General features: G+C 45.2%; 1 protein-coding gene across 1 annotated transcript in view; it reads left to right on the forward strand.

Moving 5' to 3' along the window:
* Positions 1–14,131, forward strand: part of HJURP (Holliday junction recognition protein) — a 64,015-nt gene extending 49,884 nt beyond the window's left edge. The window contains exons 11-13 of the mRNA XM_074990979.1: positions 394–457; positions 4,776–4,863; positions 12,627–14,131. Of these exons, the coding sequence (XP_074847080.1) occupies positions 394–457; positions 4,776–4,863; positions 12,627–12,753 (279 nt within the window). The 3' untranslated portion in view covers positions 12,754–14,131. The remainder of the gene's footprint in view (positions 1–393; positions 458–4,775; positions 4,864–12,626) is intronic.
* The last annotated feature ends 4,321 nt before the right edge of the window (positions 14,132–18,452 follow it).

The following is an 18,452-nucleotide window of genomic DNA, read 5'->3' on the forward strand; positions in this document are numbered from 1 at the left end:
GATTTGTTTATTGCCGAGGATGGTTGAAATTCTTGAATGTATTAAGCTCGTGGGCCCCCAAGTCTCATCTGTTGAGAGGACTTTATTTGTTTTTCACCTGGGATATGTGCCCTACAATTATTTAATAAAGCTAATAGTTTAATCATAGTTAATTGCAACTGAGTTTAAAAGGAATAAAACTGCAAACTATGTAAGCACTGTTAAACCATTTTCACATCGCTGTGTGAAAGAGGCAGACAGGGAAACAGCTGGACAAGCTAAATGGCCTGAACTCATTAGACTCCTATTAACTTCAGTCACTTTTAAATAAGTCCCTTAGTTCAGGGTTCCCATTTCCTTTAGCTTGCTTGTAAACGTCTACTTTGATTTAATTTCTCGGTGTTTCATTTTCAGGATTCTGGGTTTCATACATCTTCAAATCAGACTTTTTTGGTTAGTCCCAGTACTTTTGTGCAAGGTAAGTTTCAGAAGTCGTCATGAATTATTCTGTCAGTTGGGAGGGCTGCTCTTACGGAAAAGGCAGTAGATTCTTCAGACCACTTCCTCAGTGACACTCATTCTTCTCCCAACAATCCTTGGATGTCTTAAAATGTTCCTTTGTGGAGAACACCAAGAAGAGCTTCCTATACTATAGCTTGAGAATTGTTAGGGTGTTCTTGTTTTTTTATAAGATCAGACTTTTCTTCTAAAGGCTTAATTTAATAAATACTGGTTTTCCTGCTCCCTTTCTCTTTTGTGTTGCTAAGAGTATATGTAACTTGTATCTGTTAATGTGTAGTAGGGAAGTCACTGATCAGTTAATCTAGTGTTTAAGAGCTAAAAGCTTTTATGACCACCCTTGGGGAATTCTGCTTCAGACTCTACAAAGCCTGTGTTTACAAAGTAACAAGATTACAAACATGTCCCATGCCAGCTTTACACTACAGACTTACAGCAGCATAACTGTGTGTCTCAGGGATGTGAAAATCTGCACCACTGGGCAGCATAGTTTTACCACTCTAACCCCCCAGTGTAGGCAGTGCTGAGTTGGCAGGGGGGCTCTCCTGTTGGTATAGCCACTGTCCCTTGCTGAGATCGATTAATCACGCCATTGGGAGAAGCTCTCCCATCAGTATAAGAGCATCTTGGCTTAAGCTCTACTGCATTGTAGCTATACTGGTGCAACATTGTAAGTGTAAATCTGACTTAGAAGAACATAAGTTAAATAAAAAGTGCTGCCTCCAAGTCAGTAAAAAGATTTACTTAAGTTCTGAATTTGAAAACTTAAACTGGTTTGAGATTAGATAGGCACAGGCTCCCAGGGTTTATAAAATTCCTAATCAATTCCTAATCTTTGTGGTTGCCATGACACAGTATTGCTGAGAATTGTAACTGGAGCTAGATATTTAAAAAAAAAAAAAAACCTGCTCCAGGTACAGTAGCACATGCATTAGTAATTCTCCTAGTTAAGGTTGTCAGTATGTACAATGTATAAATTATTTTCAGTCCCTCTAAATTAGTCATAAAACATCCAGTCTGGGGTTTATGGGGCACTCAAAATCTCATTACTCTTTGAAAATTGTTGTACGTACTCTTGTTGCAGGAAGTATATAGGATAATCTGAAAGCGGAGATTTCTTTCTGTTTCCTCAGTTTTTTAACTTGGTGCCTTTTGACAGCACTGAGTTTATTCAGTTTCATGCTTCTGTTGATTGAAGTTGTCATTAGCATATCATTACTGATGCATTGTTACTGAGGGAGCATATCACATCTCCTTAGTGCCTCTGGAGGGCATTTACTTTGTACCAGTAACACCAGAAAAGAGCTTCAGCTGTTTCCAAATTGATGCCAGAAGAGTATACTGTTTTGCTGGGTGTCATGTTTAGATCCAGGGAATAAGGATCCAGAGGGAAATACCTCCCTCATCCTTTGTCTCCCCAGACCATTTGTATGTGGCCAGGAGAGGAGACGGGAAGGTAGTTTTTCTTTCCCCAAAGTATAGTTTGGAGAAGGGAGTAGGGGGAGCCAGTACAGGGATTTTTCACTCTTTAGGACTTCTCTAGTGTTCAGAGCTTGAGAGATCTTGCTTCAGTGCTGGTGAAGCTGGCATGCAGTCAACAAGGCAAACAGAAGCAGGAAACAAGTGGAAACCTGGAGCAGACCCAAACACATCTAGTGGTGTTGCTGACATTTGATGAAAAGTCCCTTATAACATCAGTAAGGAAAGGGAAAAGTCCTTGAGCTTTTTAAAGAAGTCGTATGGGGGAAGACTTTTCTGGTCACATGCTTTCTTGCTCTGTTAGAGCAGCATTTAGTTACAGACAGTTTTTAAGGTTATTCATAATGTATTAGCTATGTGTCAGAAGCTCGGTTTTGCCAGTATAAACTGAATCTGCAGTAGGCATGTTTTGCTAGTATAGTGCACTTATACCAGCAAACCTTTCCTAGGTATAGACCTGGCCTAAATTTGTACAATAGATAACCTAGGTTGGTATTGTCAACATAGTTGGAGAAATAGAATTTCACACTTTGGGGGAGCACATTTTTTTTTCCATAACTTATTGTTTATCCTTTGGCAGAACAGATTGTCCTGGGTCACAAAGGAGGTGTCATTCACTTCTGATACTACTTTCTTTTGTCATCTTTGCCTTACCTCTCTGGAATCTCCTTGTGATAACATTTTGGTTATTCAGATCTACCTTCTATGATCTCTGAGTTAGTTGTTAACATAAGTATCCTAACCACGGAGAATATAATCGAGAATGACTTACTTTGATATGTAGGGAGGAATAATTTCAGTCATGCAAGAGCAAAAGTGGAAAACAGTATGTTAAGAAGCTAGAGGGTGTTTTACTGAAAGTTGTTGAAAGTGACTGACACTGTCAAACAAATTTTCAGAAAGTAGACATTAAAAAATCCTGTGAGGTGATGTAGACGATCTCCTTATCGGTTTGGCGTTTGGTTTCCTGTTAAGTACTTCAGTCGTCAGTTTTTACATGGCCGAGGTCAGTGGTTGCCAAACTTTTTGGCATCACGCCCCCTTTTGATTTTTGAGAAACCCTCACGGGCCCCCCCACTTCGTTTGTACCACGCGCCAGCCACCCCAGCTGCCTGTGAGCCGCCTGCCTGAGCCCCTCCTCTCCCCCAAAGTCAGGCACTGCCAGCCCCTCATCTAACCCCATCCTCCTCATCCCCCCCAACCCACACTCACGCAACCCACTCACGCACCTTTGCAGGAGGCAGCTAGCTCCATGGGGGCCTTCGCCATTGCCTGCTTTATAGTGGCTGCACTAGGTCACCCACATGAAATGTCGGTGGCTGAGAGCTGGAAGCAAGGGCCGGCTTTTACTTTGGGTGGGGGAGAATGATGCGGGGGGCTGGGTTGCCTCATGCCCTCCCTGGAATTTCTTCACGCCCCCCCAGTTTGGGAAACCACATCTGTTGGGTCAGGATTCTCCGATCTAAATAGCTTCGGCTGTCAGGAAGGTTGTTTCCATCTGATACTGAGTCAGATGTTGACACTTTTATCATATGTTGCCTTCTACTGCCCTATTTAACTTACTTGTATATGTGGTATGTTTATACTATTTAAATGTTTTGTAGCCTGCTACATATGTTCTTTTTCCATACCTGCTTAAGCAGTCACAGTCAAAATAATTATTTAACTTCATAATCATTCTTTATAAATCAGTGACATTGGTCCCTCCTAGTCATTTTGTTTCTGTTCCTTAACTTCTGTCCAAGTTTCATTAATGATTAGAGTCCTGCAACTCTGGGTATCTGCTTTACATCAGCATCAATGGCCACTTTTGTGGATCACAGATAGATGCAGATCCAAATTTTATATCAGCACAGGACTCTAGTAATGGGACTCAGAATCAAATACAGTATTCCAGGTCTGATGATATACAAGCAATAGGGAAGAGGGACTCAACTTTCTACTCTGATATGACGTATTTATGTAAGCAAATTGCACTAGCATTTTTGTACAAAGTAGCATTGCAAGTAGATACCTAATTTGTGTGCTCCCATCAATTTCACCATTTCTTTTTCATAAGTTTTTCACACCATTGAACATTTGTGTTCTGAATTATTTTCCTCAGCTACATGAACAGATAGTGACAAGTTTAACTTTTTGTAAGAAAAAGTTGAGAGTTTGTTACACTAATAATCTTTTCAGCAAGGGAAGAACTGACTCAGTACCAGGGAAAATGGTGAAAAACTGCATAAAACAGTCTCAAATATAAATAGTTAACAGACTGGAAAAATAGACTTTTTTGGTGATACGGTTTTAATAACCTGTGTTTCTGGTAAGTATGTACAAATTCTGTAAAAATAAGGATATTTCTCAGGTCTCATTTTTCCAAGGTGGCTCTCATTATACTGTCTCGTCTGAATTATTAGCCTTTCAAGTCCCTTTGTATTATTCTTCTTAATTGATGTTTGCAGCTCCCTGAAATTTCTTTCTGTGACCTTAAATCTAATTGTAAGATATTTCCATCCTTTTCTCATGCTGATCAGTTATAAGGTTTTTAGAGGAAATTAGTTTTACACTTAAGTATGTTCATTTGTTATAAAGTACAAATTGTATTTGAAATTAAATTTGGCCAGAGGCTTTCACATAAAGGACATTCATTATATTTTGCAGATGGAAGTAAGTTGATGCTTTTTTTTAATATGCAGAACTACTGTTCTTAGCTTCTAATATCAGAATAGTCCAATATTTTAACATACTATACTGGATTAGGGTGCTCAGTGTGATGCTTAACCTTATGACCTCATTAATTTTATCATCAGAATCCAGGATTGCAAATGTCTTTGGAAGTCTCCCTAGAACATTGCAAAGTAATCGCTCATCCAGAAGTGCACAAAAATGTCAACAAAGGCAAGTGACGTTTCAATAGTTGCTTATAAAAATAAGATTTGGGGGAGGAGGGAGGCTTATATTCTGTTTTTATAACCAAAAATAACTGCAGTTAATACTATATTGCTCTTTTATATAAATACGTGTTTTTAGGAAATATTTGTCACTGACTTCCTCTAATACATTGCATCATAGGAGTTTTTCACACTGAGACTTTAATGCCTGTAGTTAGTATGTAAATATGATACAAGATACATTATTTAAATATGGATATGGATATGCAATAAAGTACGAAACATTATCTTGATGGTGCATGCTTTGTGTAGTGCAAATATGTTTATGTTCATGTGATAAGTTATATCTATCATGTATCAGTGACATCTCATCTTCCTTACCCTTGTCTTGAAAGACCACTACAAACTTTCCAATCTGCAGATAACTTGTGGATATCTGAAGTCATTTTTAAACATACCACAGAATTTGCTTTTCTCCTTACTCACAAAAAATTACTTTTGAGACCCAGGGTTAAGAGCTTTAGTACGTAGACAGGTTCAGGTTTTGATTTCTTTTGGTTAAAATGATATTAAGCTTTCCAGTGGGTAAATATTTTTAATTTGTGGGTTATTTAGGAAAAATATGTTCAAATAGTGTAAGTTTCTGAAACTTCAGGTTCCTCAGCCTGGTTTTGTAAGACACAGAACTAATTTGTCTTTGTAGGCAACAGGATATGCAATGCAGCTATGTACCCTTTTAAAAAATTCAAAAATATATTTTGAAAAACAATTTAGCACATGAAATATATGGAAAATAAACTATAAGATCTTTACCAAATATTCATAAACCTGAATTACCCACCAGAAGAAATGAAAAACAAATCAGCAGAGACCAGCTACTCCAAGATAGCCCCAAAAAAGCCAAGAACACAACACCACTGGTCATTACCTTAGCTACGACAGATCAGGAAAGGGATCTTGGAGTTATAGTGGATAGTTCTCTGAAGACATCCACGCAGTGTGCAGCGGCAGTTAGTAAGGCAAATAGGATGTTAGGAATTATTAAAAAAGGGATCAATAATAAGACAAAAGATATCATACTTCCCCTATATAAAACTATGGTACGCCCACATCTCGAGTACTGCGTGCAGATGTGGTCTCCTCACCTCAAAAAAGATATATTGGCATTAGAAAAGGTTCAGAAAAGGGCGACTAAGATGATTAGGGGCTTGGAAAGGGTCCCATATGGGGAGAGGCTAGAGAGACTGGGACTTTTCAGTTTGGAAAAAAGGCGATTGAGGGGCGATATGATAGAGGTATATAAAATCATGAATGGTGTGGAGAAAGTGAATATAGAAAAATTATTTACCTTTTCCCATAATACAAGAACTAGGGGACACCAAATGAAATTGATGGGTAGTAGGTTCAAAACTAATAAAAGGAAATTTTTCTTCACACAGCGCACAGTCAACCTGTGGAACTCCTTGCCCGAGGAGGCTGTGAAGGCCAGGACTCTATTAGGGTTTAAAAAAGAGCTTGATAAATTTTTGCAGGTTAGGTCCATAAATGGCTATTAGCCAGGGATAAAGTATGGTGCCCTAGCCTTCATAACAAGGGCAGGAGATGGATGGCAGGAGATAAATCACTTGATCATTGTCTTCTGTTCTCCTTCTCTGGGGCACCTGGCATTGGCGACCGTCGGCAGATGGGATGCTGGGCTTGATGGACCTTTGGTCTGACCCAGTATGGCCATTCTTATGTTCTTATGTTACCTACAGCCCCCAACTCAAACCACGGTAACACATTATTAAAGATCTACAACCTATCCTTAATCAGGATGCCACACTCCAGAAGGCCCTAGGTGATAGGCCTGTTCTCTCCTACAGACAACCTCCCAACCTTACGCGGATTCTCACCTACAACCACAGTCTGTACCTCAGGAACACCTGTCCTGGAACTTTTCCTTGCAACAAAGGCTGTTACCAACTTTGTCCACATATGTATTCTGGAGATACTGTCAGTGGACCTAACCAGGTTATTCACAGAATCATGGACACCTTCTCATGCTCCTCAACTAACATCATATGTGCCATCGTGGGCCAACAACGCCCAGGTGCTTTGTATATTGGACAGACTTCAAACTCTCTTAGACAAAGAGTTAATGGGCATAAAACAGACATAAAAACACTCCTGATCCACAAACCTGTCAGTCACTGCTTTAATGGAGTGGGCCATTCTGTTAACAACCTGAAAGTTTGCATCTTACTGAAGAAGAATTTTCACAACCCTTTGGAAAGAGAGGCTGCTGAACTCTTTTATATTCAAATTCGACACATTAACACGTGGTTTGAACCAGGATGGGAATTGTTTAGGTCATAACAGGGGCTCTTTTGCATACTTGGCTTAACCTAATTCTTGACACCACACATACACCCCCGCTGCCCCTCTACTCTCTGATTTGCTCACCTTGATAACATTTTTCTGATTTGTCAACCTTGATTACTGTTTTTGGTTCTCTGTGCCTTAAATATTGAGTCTGTTCTGGTCTGGCTGTGGTCTGAAGAAGTGGGTCTGTCCCACAAAAGCTAATCACCTAATAAGTTATTATGTTAGTCTTTGAACTGCTACTGGACTGCTCTTCTGTTTTGATAGTGTATAGAGTAGCGCGGCTCCCTCTCTGTTACTTTTCTGGTTTTGTGTGTTTCTGCAGTTTCTTCTCCACTCCTGCTTAGACTGCATGCCCCTCTTTTTTTTTTCTCCTTTTTCTTTTCTTTTTTTAATTAAAGTATGGAATCTCTCCCTGAGGCCTTTCATTTATATATGATTTTTTAAAAATAGTTGACTTAGTGGATGATCCTGAGTAAGTTAATGGATAGGTGAATCTTTCTGTGAGCTTTGCTTGAACATTACATCTTTATTACACTGCTTATTTCATGCTTTTTTTTCTTTTTCTGTTGTAACTCGGAACCTCTTCCTATGATAGGGGGCAAATGGTTTTGAGGAAGAAACTGTTTTTTCTTTGTGCATTAAGTAACAGGGTCCATGTGAAAAGCATTGTTGGGTGTTCCATTGCTAGTTTATCTGGAATTGAAAATCAGTGACCATGCATTTTTGTAAGCAGACACTCTGATGCTGTGTCTACATGTGTCAGGTCTTGCAGATGAGGATCTTCAGGAACCTCTCTTCCGGAAGATTATCTTCCAGAAGAGAGCATCTACACACAAAGCGACATCCGAAAGAGCTATCCAGTCTGCTGGAAAATCGCATCCACACATGCACAGACACTATTCCGGAAGAACAGGGTTCATGAGACCGGAGAGCCTTCCAGGGCACTGACCATGTAGCCTGTTAAAGTCCCCACCACCCCCACTCCACGGCCTCTCCCTGCACTAGCTGCTGTGGCCCTTTGTGCCACTCCCAGCATAGCTTGCCATCTCGCTGCTCCTGCAACAGCCCACGTGCCGGCATGTACCCTGACGTCCTTCAGCAGTATAGGCTCGCCCTGGTAAGGGTCCTGGGGAGCCTCCAGGCCATTCTGCTCAGCCTGCTGCATGAACACAGCATGAGTACTGAGGGCCCTGACCCACACCTGCCAGGCCCCGACCGCCCATCCCGCACACGCAGACCCACGCCACGAGCAGCGACTGATGGGACCGGGTGGTGATGGCCCATTGGGACGATGAATGCTGGCAGCAGAACCTCTGCGTGCAGAAGGGCATGTTCCGCGAGGTCTGTGCCTGTCTGGCCCCTGCCATCAGGACATGGGGACACGTCCAGCCCTCCTGGTGGAGAAGTGCCTAGTCATCACATCTGGAAATTGGCCACCTCGGATAGCTACTGCTCCATGGGGCAGCGAGTCCTGGTGAACAAGTCCATTGGAGCTGTCATACTGGAGGTAAGCCACGCCCTGGGCCCCAGCCCAGCTTGGGGAGCAATGGGGGAGGTGTGTCAGGCAACAGGGACAGGCACGGGCACACACAGGAGCCAAGGGGCCCACCATAGGGGACCCCAATACCCCACCCATATACAAGCCTGTTGCTTGGGGGGGGCACTCTGCTGAGGGGACCATAGGGAGGGAGGGACGGAAGGAGGAAAGGGAGTTGGGGGAATCAATGCAGGGTACCCACAAGCGTGCCCCCTCTCTGTCCCCTGCAGGTCGTGAGAGCTGTCAACAACGTGCTCATGCGTTGGCTCATGCACCTCAGGGACCTTGATGCAGCTGTGGCAGACTTCACAGAGCTCAGCTTCCCCCACTGCTTTAGGGCATTGGATGGCACCCATGTCCCCATCAAGGCCACCGCTTGCTGCACTGGCCAATACATCAACCGCAAGGGGTACCACTCGATCATGCTCCAGGTTATGGTGGGTGTTCAGGGCCGGTTCACCGATGTCTACATCGGCTGGCCTGGCCAGGCACACAATGCCTGCATCTTTAGGAACTCTTCCCTGTGCCACCGGATGGAGATGAGCACATACATCGCCCAGCAGGAACTTGTACCCCCTACAGCCATGGCTGCCATGCCCCTGCATTGGGCACCTGACCTCATCTCAGGAGCTCTTCAGCATCTGGCTGGGACGTGCCTGGAACACCATGGAATGTGCCTTTGGACACCTAAAGACAAGGTTCAGGTGCCTCCTCACACGCCCCGCTCTCCACAACTTCATCAAGGCACTTGAGAGGACACAGCACCAGGGCAGGCTGGTCCCGCTGCCACAGTATTATGAACAGGCACCCACAGCCCCCAACTGGCAGCTCCACCGGGACGGGGTGTGCATCCAGGAGGCTCTCCAGGGACATTCACCCACAGGGACCTCTGAACCAGGCCCCCAGCACAGGTCCCACTCCACCCCCAATGAACAGGGACACAGGTGCCAACAAAAACTGTATTATATAAATAATGAACTATAGATAACATAGTCTATAAACAATAAAACTGGTTTGATATAAAACAAGGGAGTGGAGTCAACTATTTACAAGTGTGTTGCGTCTAGGCAGCGGAGGCGTAATAAACTGGGTGGAGAGGATATGGGAGGGGAGGCACCCCTACTTGAGGGATGGACCGGAGGGCCATGAGCCCCAGCGACCACGGCTGCTTCTCCCACCCTGGAGGCGTGATCCCTGTCGGAGCCCCGATGGGGCAAGGAGCATGGGGAGGTGGTGGTGGGCAGCCAGTGGCACATCTTTGGCGGGGGGGGGGGGGGACGGCTCCTGGGGCAGGAGGCCCATTGTGGCCAGGAGTCAGGCCCCCAGGTCTCCCAGGGCCGCAGTGGGAAGATGCCCGGGGAAGGAGGGCAGCTGGGGCCTCGGGCAGGGATGGCTCAGGCATCGGGGTGACTGTGGGGGCGGTGGGAGGAGGGGCAGCAATGGGGGGAGTGGGGAGCACCATGAGGGCCCCACACACCTGGTAGAGGCATCCCCACCACCTCCCCCCATGTGTCCCGGCACCACTGCAGGTCCCACCTCCAGGGCCAGGAGCTTCTTTGTCACATTGTTTTGGTGGTAGAGGGCAGCCACATATGCCACTGCCTCCTCTGGCAGCAGACCCTTCACGCCTGCTGGGCTGCAGCTGCGCTCGAGGGTCGTGCCCCACCTGGGGGACTTCCTGCTCTTCCAGCACCTCTCCCCTGCTGGCGGGCCCCAGGCTCTTCCATTGCCTCTTCCCTCCCCGGGGGTTGGGAAGGGGAGATTAGGATCTCAGGCGGTAGTCCCTGGGCCAGACCCGGTATGCTCTTGTAGCATAGGCCTATGGCCCCGCACAGTGGCCCCTCACCTTGGGGATCTGTGACGGGCCATGCCCAGGAACTGGGCACCAGGCAAGAGGAGTTCAGTCAGGCACGGGGGGATCTGTGCCCAGGGAACAGGTGGGCTGGGTGTGGCTGTGCACCCTGAGTTCCTTTCTTCATGGACCTGCATGTGCAGGGGGTCCATGGGTGGGGGGTGCAGGGTGCCGTGCAGCTTGCCTGCAGCACCAGGGTACACTCTGCTGGGGGGCATCAGGGGGACATGGTAGGGGGGCCTCTGTGTGCCTCCACTGTGGGATGTCCTGTACCGCTCAGTTAGTTGGCATGACCTCGCGTATGTCTGGGGATGCCCGGCTGGAAGTCGCCCAGCTGCTCAGCCCTGAGGCCACGGCTATCACCAGGGATCCATCAGGGGACGAGTCACCCAGGGGTCCCTGGGGCTGGCTGATGGGCTTGCCCTCCTCCCTGGTTCTTTGGGGGAGCCGCCATCCTCCTCCTCCAGTGCGGCAGGGGTGTCCATGGCTGCCGTATCCACAAGGTGGTGAGGTGTCATCACTTGCCAGGATATCCCCCATCTCCCTAAAACAGGGACACGCAATGGCTGCTGTCCCTGGCCTGCACATATCCCTGGCGCAGTTCTTTAATCTTGCACCAGACCTGGTCTGCAATCAGGGCAAGATGGCCATGGGCGGCCAGGGCTGTGGCCAGGCGGAAGTGTTTTGCCAGTGCCCTGAGGTGTCCCCTCAGGACATCTTCCTCATGCCAGAGTGTGAGGAGGTCTCGCAGCTCTGGCTCCGTCCAGGCAGGGGCTGCCCTCTTCAGGGGCTGCTCCCCCACTGGGCTGTCGTCATCTGACTCCCCAGGGCTGCCCTGAGAAGTGCGGGGTGGGGCTGGCTGCTGGCCATCCAGCTGATGGCTTTCTGCTTCCTGCTACAGGGTTTTTAGTTCCTTGCAGCTTTAACTGCTGCTGGAAGCAGGCACCATAGAGCCCCCAGGAGCTGCTAGATTATCTCCAGGCTCCAGCGGGGAGCCGCCCTGGCGGACTGCTTCTTCCGGAAGAAGCAGTCCACAAACATCCACATGTTCTTTCTTCCAGAAGAATCTTCCGAAAGAAGGCATTATTTCCCTTATGGAACCAGCATTAGGGATCCATAAGATGTGATGTGTTCTTCTGTATTCCTTCTGGAAGAGCGCCTTACATGTGTGGGTGCTCTCCACGTCTTCCAGAAGAAGCCAGTGTTCTTCCGGAAGATCTCACACATGTAGACACAGCATGAGATTTTCCTTAGGCTAGAACGGTAATAGCTTTAGAAGTCCAAGAATACGTCAGTGAACATCCTGGAAATGGAACTTGTCCTAAATGGTCTTGCAGACTTCCAAAATCTGAGTGAAGTAGATAGCAAAGCAGCTGTATGTTCTAATCAACCGCTGAAGAATCAGATAAATCCTCTTGTGTCTGGAAAGACTTTGGATTTGGCAGCCTCCAGCTAGAAGTTAATTAAACAGATCAGCTTCAGAGAAGGAAAGGTCAATAACTAGCACATTTATTACAGATCTGTCTGAATTTTTGACTGAGACTGTATTGGGATGGACTACTTGAGGGTGTGATCACAGAGTGGATTAATTTGCAACAAATCTAAATAGCAGTCTGCTAGTCCTTCAGTTACTGCAGGGAAAAATGAAAAGCAGATCAGTAGAAGAATTCTGCATATATGTTTTTGTTCCATTGGAGTAAAACTTTGATTTATGTCTATGTTCATACTCATGCAATGGATTTTGTTTGTTTTTGTTTTATAGCTTTTAATCTAAATGAGTTTAAAACAGATGTCATTTATTTGTTCATACTATAAGCATTAGTACAATGCAAAAAAAAATTATTTTCTGGGTGGGCTTGGGAATTCCTTCATTGGGCTGGTTGAATTTTGCCTTTAATATTTTAAGGTGACTCAATTCTTTGCTTCAGCATTGTTTGTTGTGTAATTTGGAGATTCAGCTAGCACGGATGCTTTTTAATTACAAGTAACTTTATGATCTAAAATTCTTTTCCAGGGTGTACAGACAACTCAGCTACAGTGATGGGACACAGAGAAGCTCAGGTGTTCACTTGGAAAACTTCATTGCCAAAGATACACAAGGAGCATTGCTGGAAGGCTACAGAGAAAATATTATTTTATAAATTTGTAAAGGCATCAGAGACATTTTAACTAACTATTGCATTCTGAGAATTGCATTGGTAGGGAGGAAGCTGAAGAATAGGGCTCTAATATTATATAGCTGATCCTGGTGTGCACTTTCATTCTCCTCCAAAATAATTCCTTGGAGATCAGCTTTGCTTTCAGTCACAGTAGTCCAGGGTACTTTCCCTTAATGAGGACTCGTTCATTTGATTCCAGAAGCCCACTGGAGGGAATCAAGGTTCCTTCTTCAAGCTGTTTAACTTTTATATTTAGTAGTGTTTGTTATAATAAATGTGTTTGATTTGCATTTTTCTGTTGCTTATACATATAAATTTTAGTGTGCTGCTAATAATGTACATAGGCTTTGTATTCTGGTATTCCTAGCTTCTGCTTTATATATTCACATTATTAAGCTCCTAAATTCTCTGTGCTGTAAGATCCAAGTGCAATGCAGTGCAGCTGTTCTATCAGATTTGCTGTTTTAATGTTTAATTTTCAGTTTACTTCATCATAGCTCTTAACTGCTCAATAAATTTTTATACGTTATTGGATTTGGCAGATTTTATAAAATATACTAGATTATATTGGGTTTACTGAGTATAAACTTCGTGTTGCAATGTCATTTTTCCCTGCTTTATAAATGACAATTTCATCATGATAGTGCAACGTATTGATGTAGCACATCCTGTAAAATACATTAAAAATGGCATGCCAGTGAGGCCATTGGATAGGTGGTAACCCATCAGAGGCACCAGCACTTATACAGACTCTTATTCTTGGGAAAGCTGTTCAACCCTTGTTACAGAAGTGTGTGTAAAAAATTTGCCCAACTAGTCCATGTTTAGTACTTCAAAGACAAATTTTCTCCCAGATTTACAGAGTACATCGCTTCCGCTGGTGCACATTCTGGTTTAGCTTTTGTTCCTGGATAATCTTTTCTGCTCCCATGAAGAAATATGTCAAGCTATTCAAACACACTTCAGGTGCTTATTGTGTTATGGGTTTCTGATTTTTTTCATGGCCCCACTGCCTCTTCCTTTCTTGGCAGGAAGATTGTTCTGATGTAACAGCTAGTACAACCACTGTAAGCACAGAACTGCTTTATTACAGCCTTCTTTCAGGCTACAGGAGCATGCTTTCCTTTCCCAGCAAGTTCTGGGATGTTTGCTGCTCCCTAAAAGTGAGAGGAATCACTTTCCTATGGCTGGTGCCCATTAGGTTACACGCACCTAAGCTTAATCGGCCATTATTGCACTCCTTAGGAAATAAACACGGTGTTCCCTATGCATGTGGGTTTGTACCTACAGCAGTCACCTGTATGGTTTCATGTATGTATTACTGTAGCACCTAAGAGCCCCAGTCATGGGCCAGGGTGCCATTGCATTTAATCATCCTGTACAAATATAGTACAAAAAAAGATGGTGCTCACCCAAAAGAGCTTTTGATGTCCATCTTTTGAAAAACATAGAATTAAGGTAATTATTTTTCTAATAACATTGAGCAAAAGGTAGGCAAAAATCTGATTTATTTTAAAAAGGTGTTTCTAGGTTGTTGCTAACCTTAGTATTGGAAAAGTTTCTTGTACCTGTAGTCTTAAAAATCCTTCATCATAACCTCAGACATTCCCTTTTTTTCATTTGTGCCTTATCGTCTACCCTGGTAGACATAGCAAAAGAGCATAAATCTACTACATATTTTTTAAAATGTGTGTCTGTCCAACCATCTGTGAGTTTGGTTGTACCAGGATAATGGGATGTGCTTGAAATTTGATTGTTTCTCACAGGGCTTGTCTACACTACCACCTTCCTCTGAAGGAAGGATGGTAAGTAGGGTGTTGGGAGTTTACTAATGAAGTGCTGTGGTGTATAGGCAACACTTCATTAAGCAAATTCCCACCCACAGCAACTCTGAAGTTTTAAATTTCAAAGTACCAGTACGCGTCTAGCTGTGGCTCACCCACCGATACTTCAAACTTTTGAGGAGTAAGGGGACTTCGAAGTTGCCCCGGCACTTTGAAGTACTGGCCAGTGAGCTGCAGCTAGATGCATGCCAGTACTTTGAAATTTAAAACTTTGGAGTTGCTGCGGGAGGAATTTGCTTGCACGGCAGCACTTCATTAGTAAACTCCCAACACTCTAATTACCATCCTTCCTTCGAAGGAAGGTGGTAGTGTAGGCACAGACATAAAATGGAAAGGGAGGGACCTGGTAGGGGGGCAGTTATACTACAGAATGACCACAGGGGAGTAATGAGCGGCCGACAACAGATCGGGATAGCTATAACCCCATTGGGCTAGCAAGGGGCAGAGGTGGAGAAAGGGACAGTTATCTACCGTATATTTGAGTGTATGTGCATCTGTCTGGTCCCCCAGCCAGGGACATGCTCCCTCTCCCCTGGTTGTGCCCATTGAAGCTGCTGCAGTCATGGACAGGAGCTTCTCACCCGGCCCTAGCTGATAGAGGGCTGGGGTTGTCATCTCTCCTTGGGGTAGCCTGCATGCTGGATCCCTCATTTCCAGCCCCACCCCAGAACAATAAGGTAAATGAAGAAAAACATTTATTTGTGTTAAGGACCCAAGCAATGCTGGGTAAATCTTCTAGTCAGGTATCCCTTTGACTGGATGTATTTTTCCCCCTTTATGAACACTGGGTTCTTTCTTGGAATGATGTCTGCCCTTCAACAATAAACAAAATTCTTTCTTACATTGTTTTGGTTGGTTTATGTTTCTTTCTATAACAAACATCCATGAGCAGTAGGTGATGCGCTCTGCAAACACCCTTTCCAACGAATCTTGAAAGAATTCTTTCCCGCTTAATGCATAGATGCTGGAGGATGTACTGACTCATTCTCTGACTTGAAATAAATTCACTTAAGCAGGAGTTTACCGTTGGATTCTTTGGCTCTCAGAATCCCTGCTATAAAATCTGTTCCACCCTTCCTTATGCTAACCTCTCAAATACTCTCAATCCGTGAAATATTGCCTGCATAATCTATCCCTTCAAAACAAAAAGCAGTCCAGTAGCACTTTAAAGACTAGCAAAATAGTTTATTAGGTGAGCTTTCGTGGGACAGACAGATGAAGTGGGTCTGTCCCACGAAAGCTCACCTAATAAACTATTTTGCTAGTCTTTAAAGTGCTACTGGACTGCTTTTTGTTTTGATAGTGTATAGACTAGCACGGCTTCCTCTCTGTTACTATTCAAACTATCCCTTGTTTTCATTGTTCTGGATCATGTTTAAAGCATATTTGAATGTGTTCCTTGACAAGCCCTGGCCGTTCTAGAGGTAATATTCCCAATACTAGTGGTAAAAGGTGAGGTCTATTCCTGCCTTACAGTTCAGCAGAATTCTTACTCAGTTAAGATATGGCAAAGATTATTCAGCAATCTGATGGATTATATGTAGACAGATCCCAACCTCCTTCCCCAACTGTGACTACAAGAAGTCTAAAGAAGTGGTCCCAGGAAAATCTCAGCAAGCATTTGAGTTTGAGCCTATATCTGTTAATTTCTGTAAGTGAAAGGTGTAGCTGTTCTGGATTAAGAAATGCTATGAGTAGCACAAAAGAATTCAAACTTTTGTTGCCATTTGTTTTTCAATCTAGGAAATAGTGATGTATCAAGAATGTGCCAAAGTAAGACTGTTGAAAAACTTAGATCAATCTGATACCTGTGTTCAATATTTCTTTGTCTCTACATGGTACCTTTTCTGCCCAGTCTGTCATCTCTACTATTATGTCTCATGTCTGTGAGTCATCTTTCTCCTGTTCCCTGTGGCTTTGTTGTTCTTTTCCTCTCTCTGGTTCTTTCTTTTGACTTTTTCCTAATGTAAAGTAGTGAATGAATGTCAAAAATGCTTTTGATATGATGAAAGTGATTTCAGACTATACTATATAATTTTAAAAGTTTTTGTCATGAACATAGTAAGAAAATATTTTAATAGTGTTAAGAAAAATCATCTGTATTATCCTTATCAATTCATTTTTATATTTCAGTGTAATTGTTCTTCACAATAAACATTAAATCAATAACACCAAAAGTTATATCAGGTCCACTAGGTGGTGATTAAAGAGCAAGGAAGAATGTTCTCTGCCACTATGCTTGTTTTTAAGAGGTATTCAGCAACCCCCTAAAACCTATTTATTCTTCTTCGAGTGTCCCCATGGGTGCTCCACATTAGGTGTCGGGCTCGCCCGGCGCCGCAGATCGGATCTTCCAAGCAGTTTCTGCCAGACCGCGCATGCGCCAGTGCGTGCCACTCCCTTGCACGCTCCTGGCCACGTGCGCGATCCGGTCCCCGCCAGTTCCTCTTAACCACCGTCGGCTGGAGACGGAATCCGACTAGGCTATGGCCAAGTTAGCGTATTCAATGGTTTTAACTGTTTTTCTTTAAAGTTTTCAAGTTCTTAGTCTATTTTTAAGTTAGCCAGTTGTTGTTATTTTCAAAAAAAAAACCAAGAAACAACAAGCGGGACGGAATTCAGTCCAGTCCTAGTAACAAGCGGAGCACCGCAGGCCAGGAGCCTAGGGCCATTAGCCCTCCTGCCGCGGCAGGCTATCGGAGAGGGGGAAAACAGCACAGAGAAGGTGCTAAGTACCCCATTAACAACTAAAAGACTCACCAACAATGTCCTCTTCAGGATTCAAGAAATGTGAGTCTTGCCGAGAGGCAATGCCAGCGTCTGATGGGCACAGTCACTGTATAAGGTGCCTTGGGGAGTCCCATGTCACGCAGAAATGCTCCTTCTGTGCAAAATTAACAGCCAGAGCAAGGAAGGACAGGGAGATGCAGCTTAAAATGCTGCTATTCGACAAGGCCCTCCAGCCAGACGGGCCGGAGCGGCTGCAGCAGGAGGGACCCTCCGGGGCCCATAAAAGGAAAGCTGCCTCCCTCACCCCATCAGCGCAAAAATGGAGGAAAGTCTCCCCAACCCGATCCCTGCCGGCAGCAACAGCGAGCGGGACGGGAGGAGCGCACAGCCCCCAGCCGCAGCAAGAGCTGATCAGCGGCGGCACAGAGAGCCACGTGGAGGCGGCTCAGCCTCCGATGATCAAACAGCCGCCCCGCACCGCAGGCAGGGCGGCGGCTAAACAAGTGCCAGTACCGGCGGCACCGCAGGCAATGGCACCGACCACCGGGGAACCGGCGGTGCAGAGTGCGCAGGCACGCAGCCTGCAGGCACCGGAGGACACTGCTCGTGCGGCACCGCCCATGAGCGTGCCGAGCGCGGCGCGGACGGGGCCGAGATCCCCTGCACGTCAGGGGGCGGGGCCACCCCCTCAAGGGAGGGGGAAGGCTGCACAGAAAACAAGGCACCGCAGCCCCTCTCCAGACAGGGCTGCAGAGTTGCTTTCTCTCAGCCCTCCGCTCATGCTGCAGACTCCAACTAGAAGGCAGGGGTCGCCCCTAGCCTACCCGGAGCCCCCGTCTCCATTTTTACAACCAGCCTCGCCCTGGCTGGGACCACCTTCACCCTTCTTGGGGTTTGAGCCGCTGGAGTACTATCACAAATTGCTCTCTCCAGTGTTCCAGGTCTCCCGACGATCTCGCTCCCCCGGACACAGGGGGTATGCACCAAGGGAGTGGTCCAGGTCACCTTCCCAAGAACAGTGCCCATGCTGCCATGGTCGTCCCTATCACGCGGGGCATAGACACCACCGGCAGTCTACCAGGGAAAGATCCCCACAGACGGTCCCGT

This window comes from Carettochelys insculpta, chromosome 1 (genome assembly GCF_033958435.1).
Source record: "Carettochelys insculpta isolate YL-2023 chromosome 1, ASM3395843v1, whole genome shotgun sequence".
NCBI lineage: Eukaryota > Metazoa > Chordata > Testudines > Carettochelyidae > Carettochelys > Carettochelys insculpta.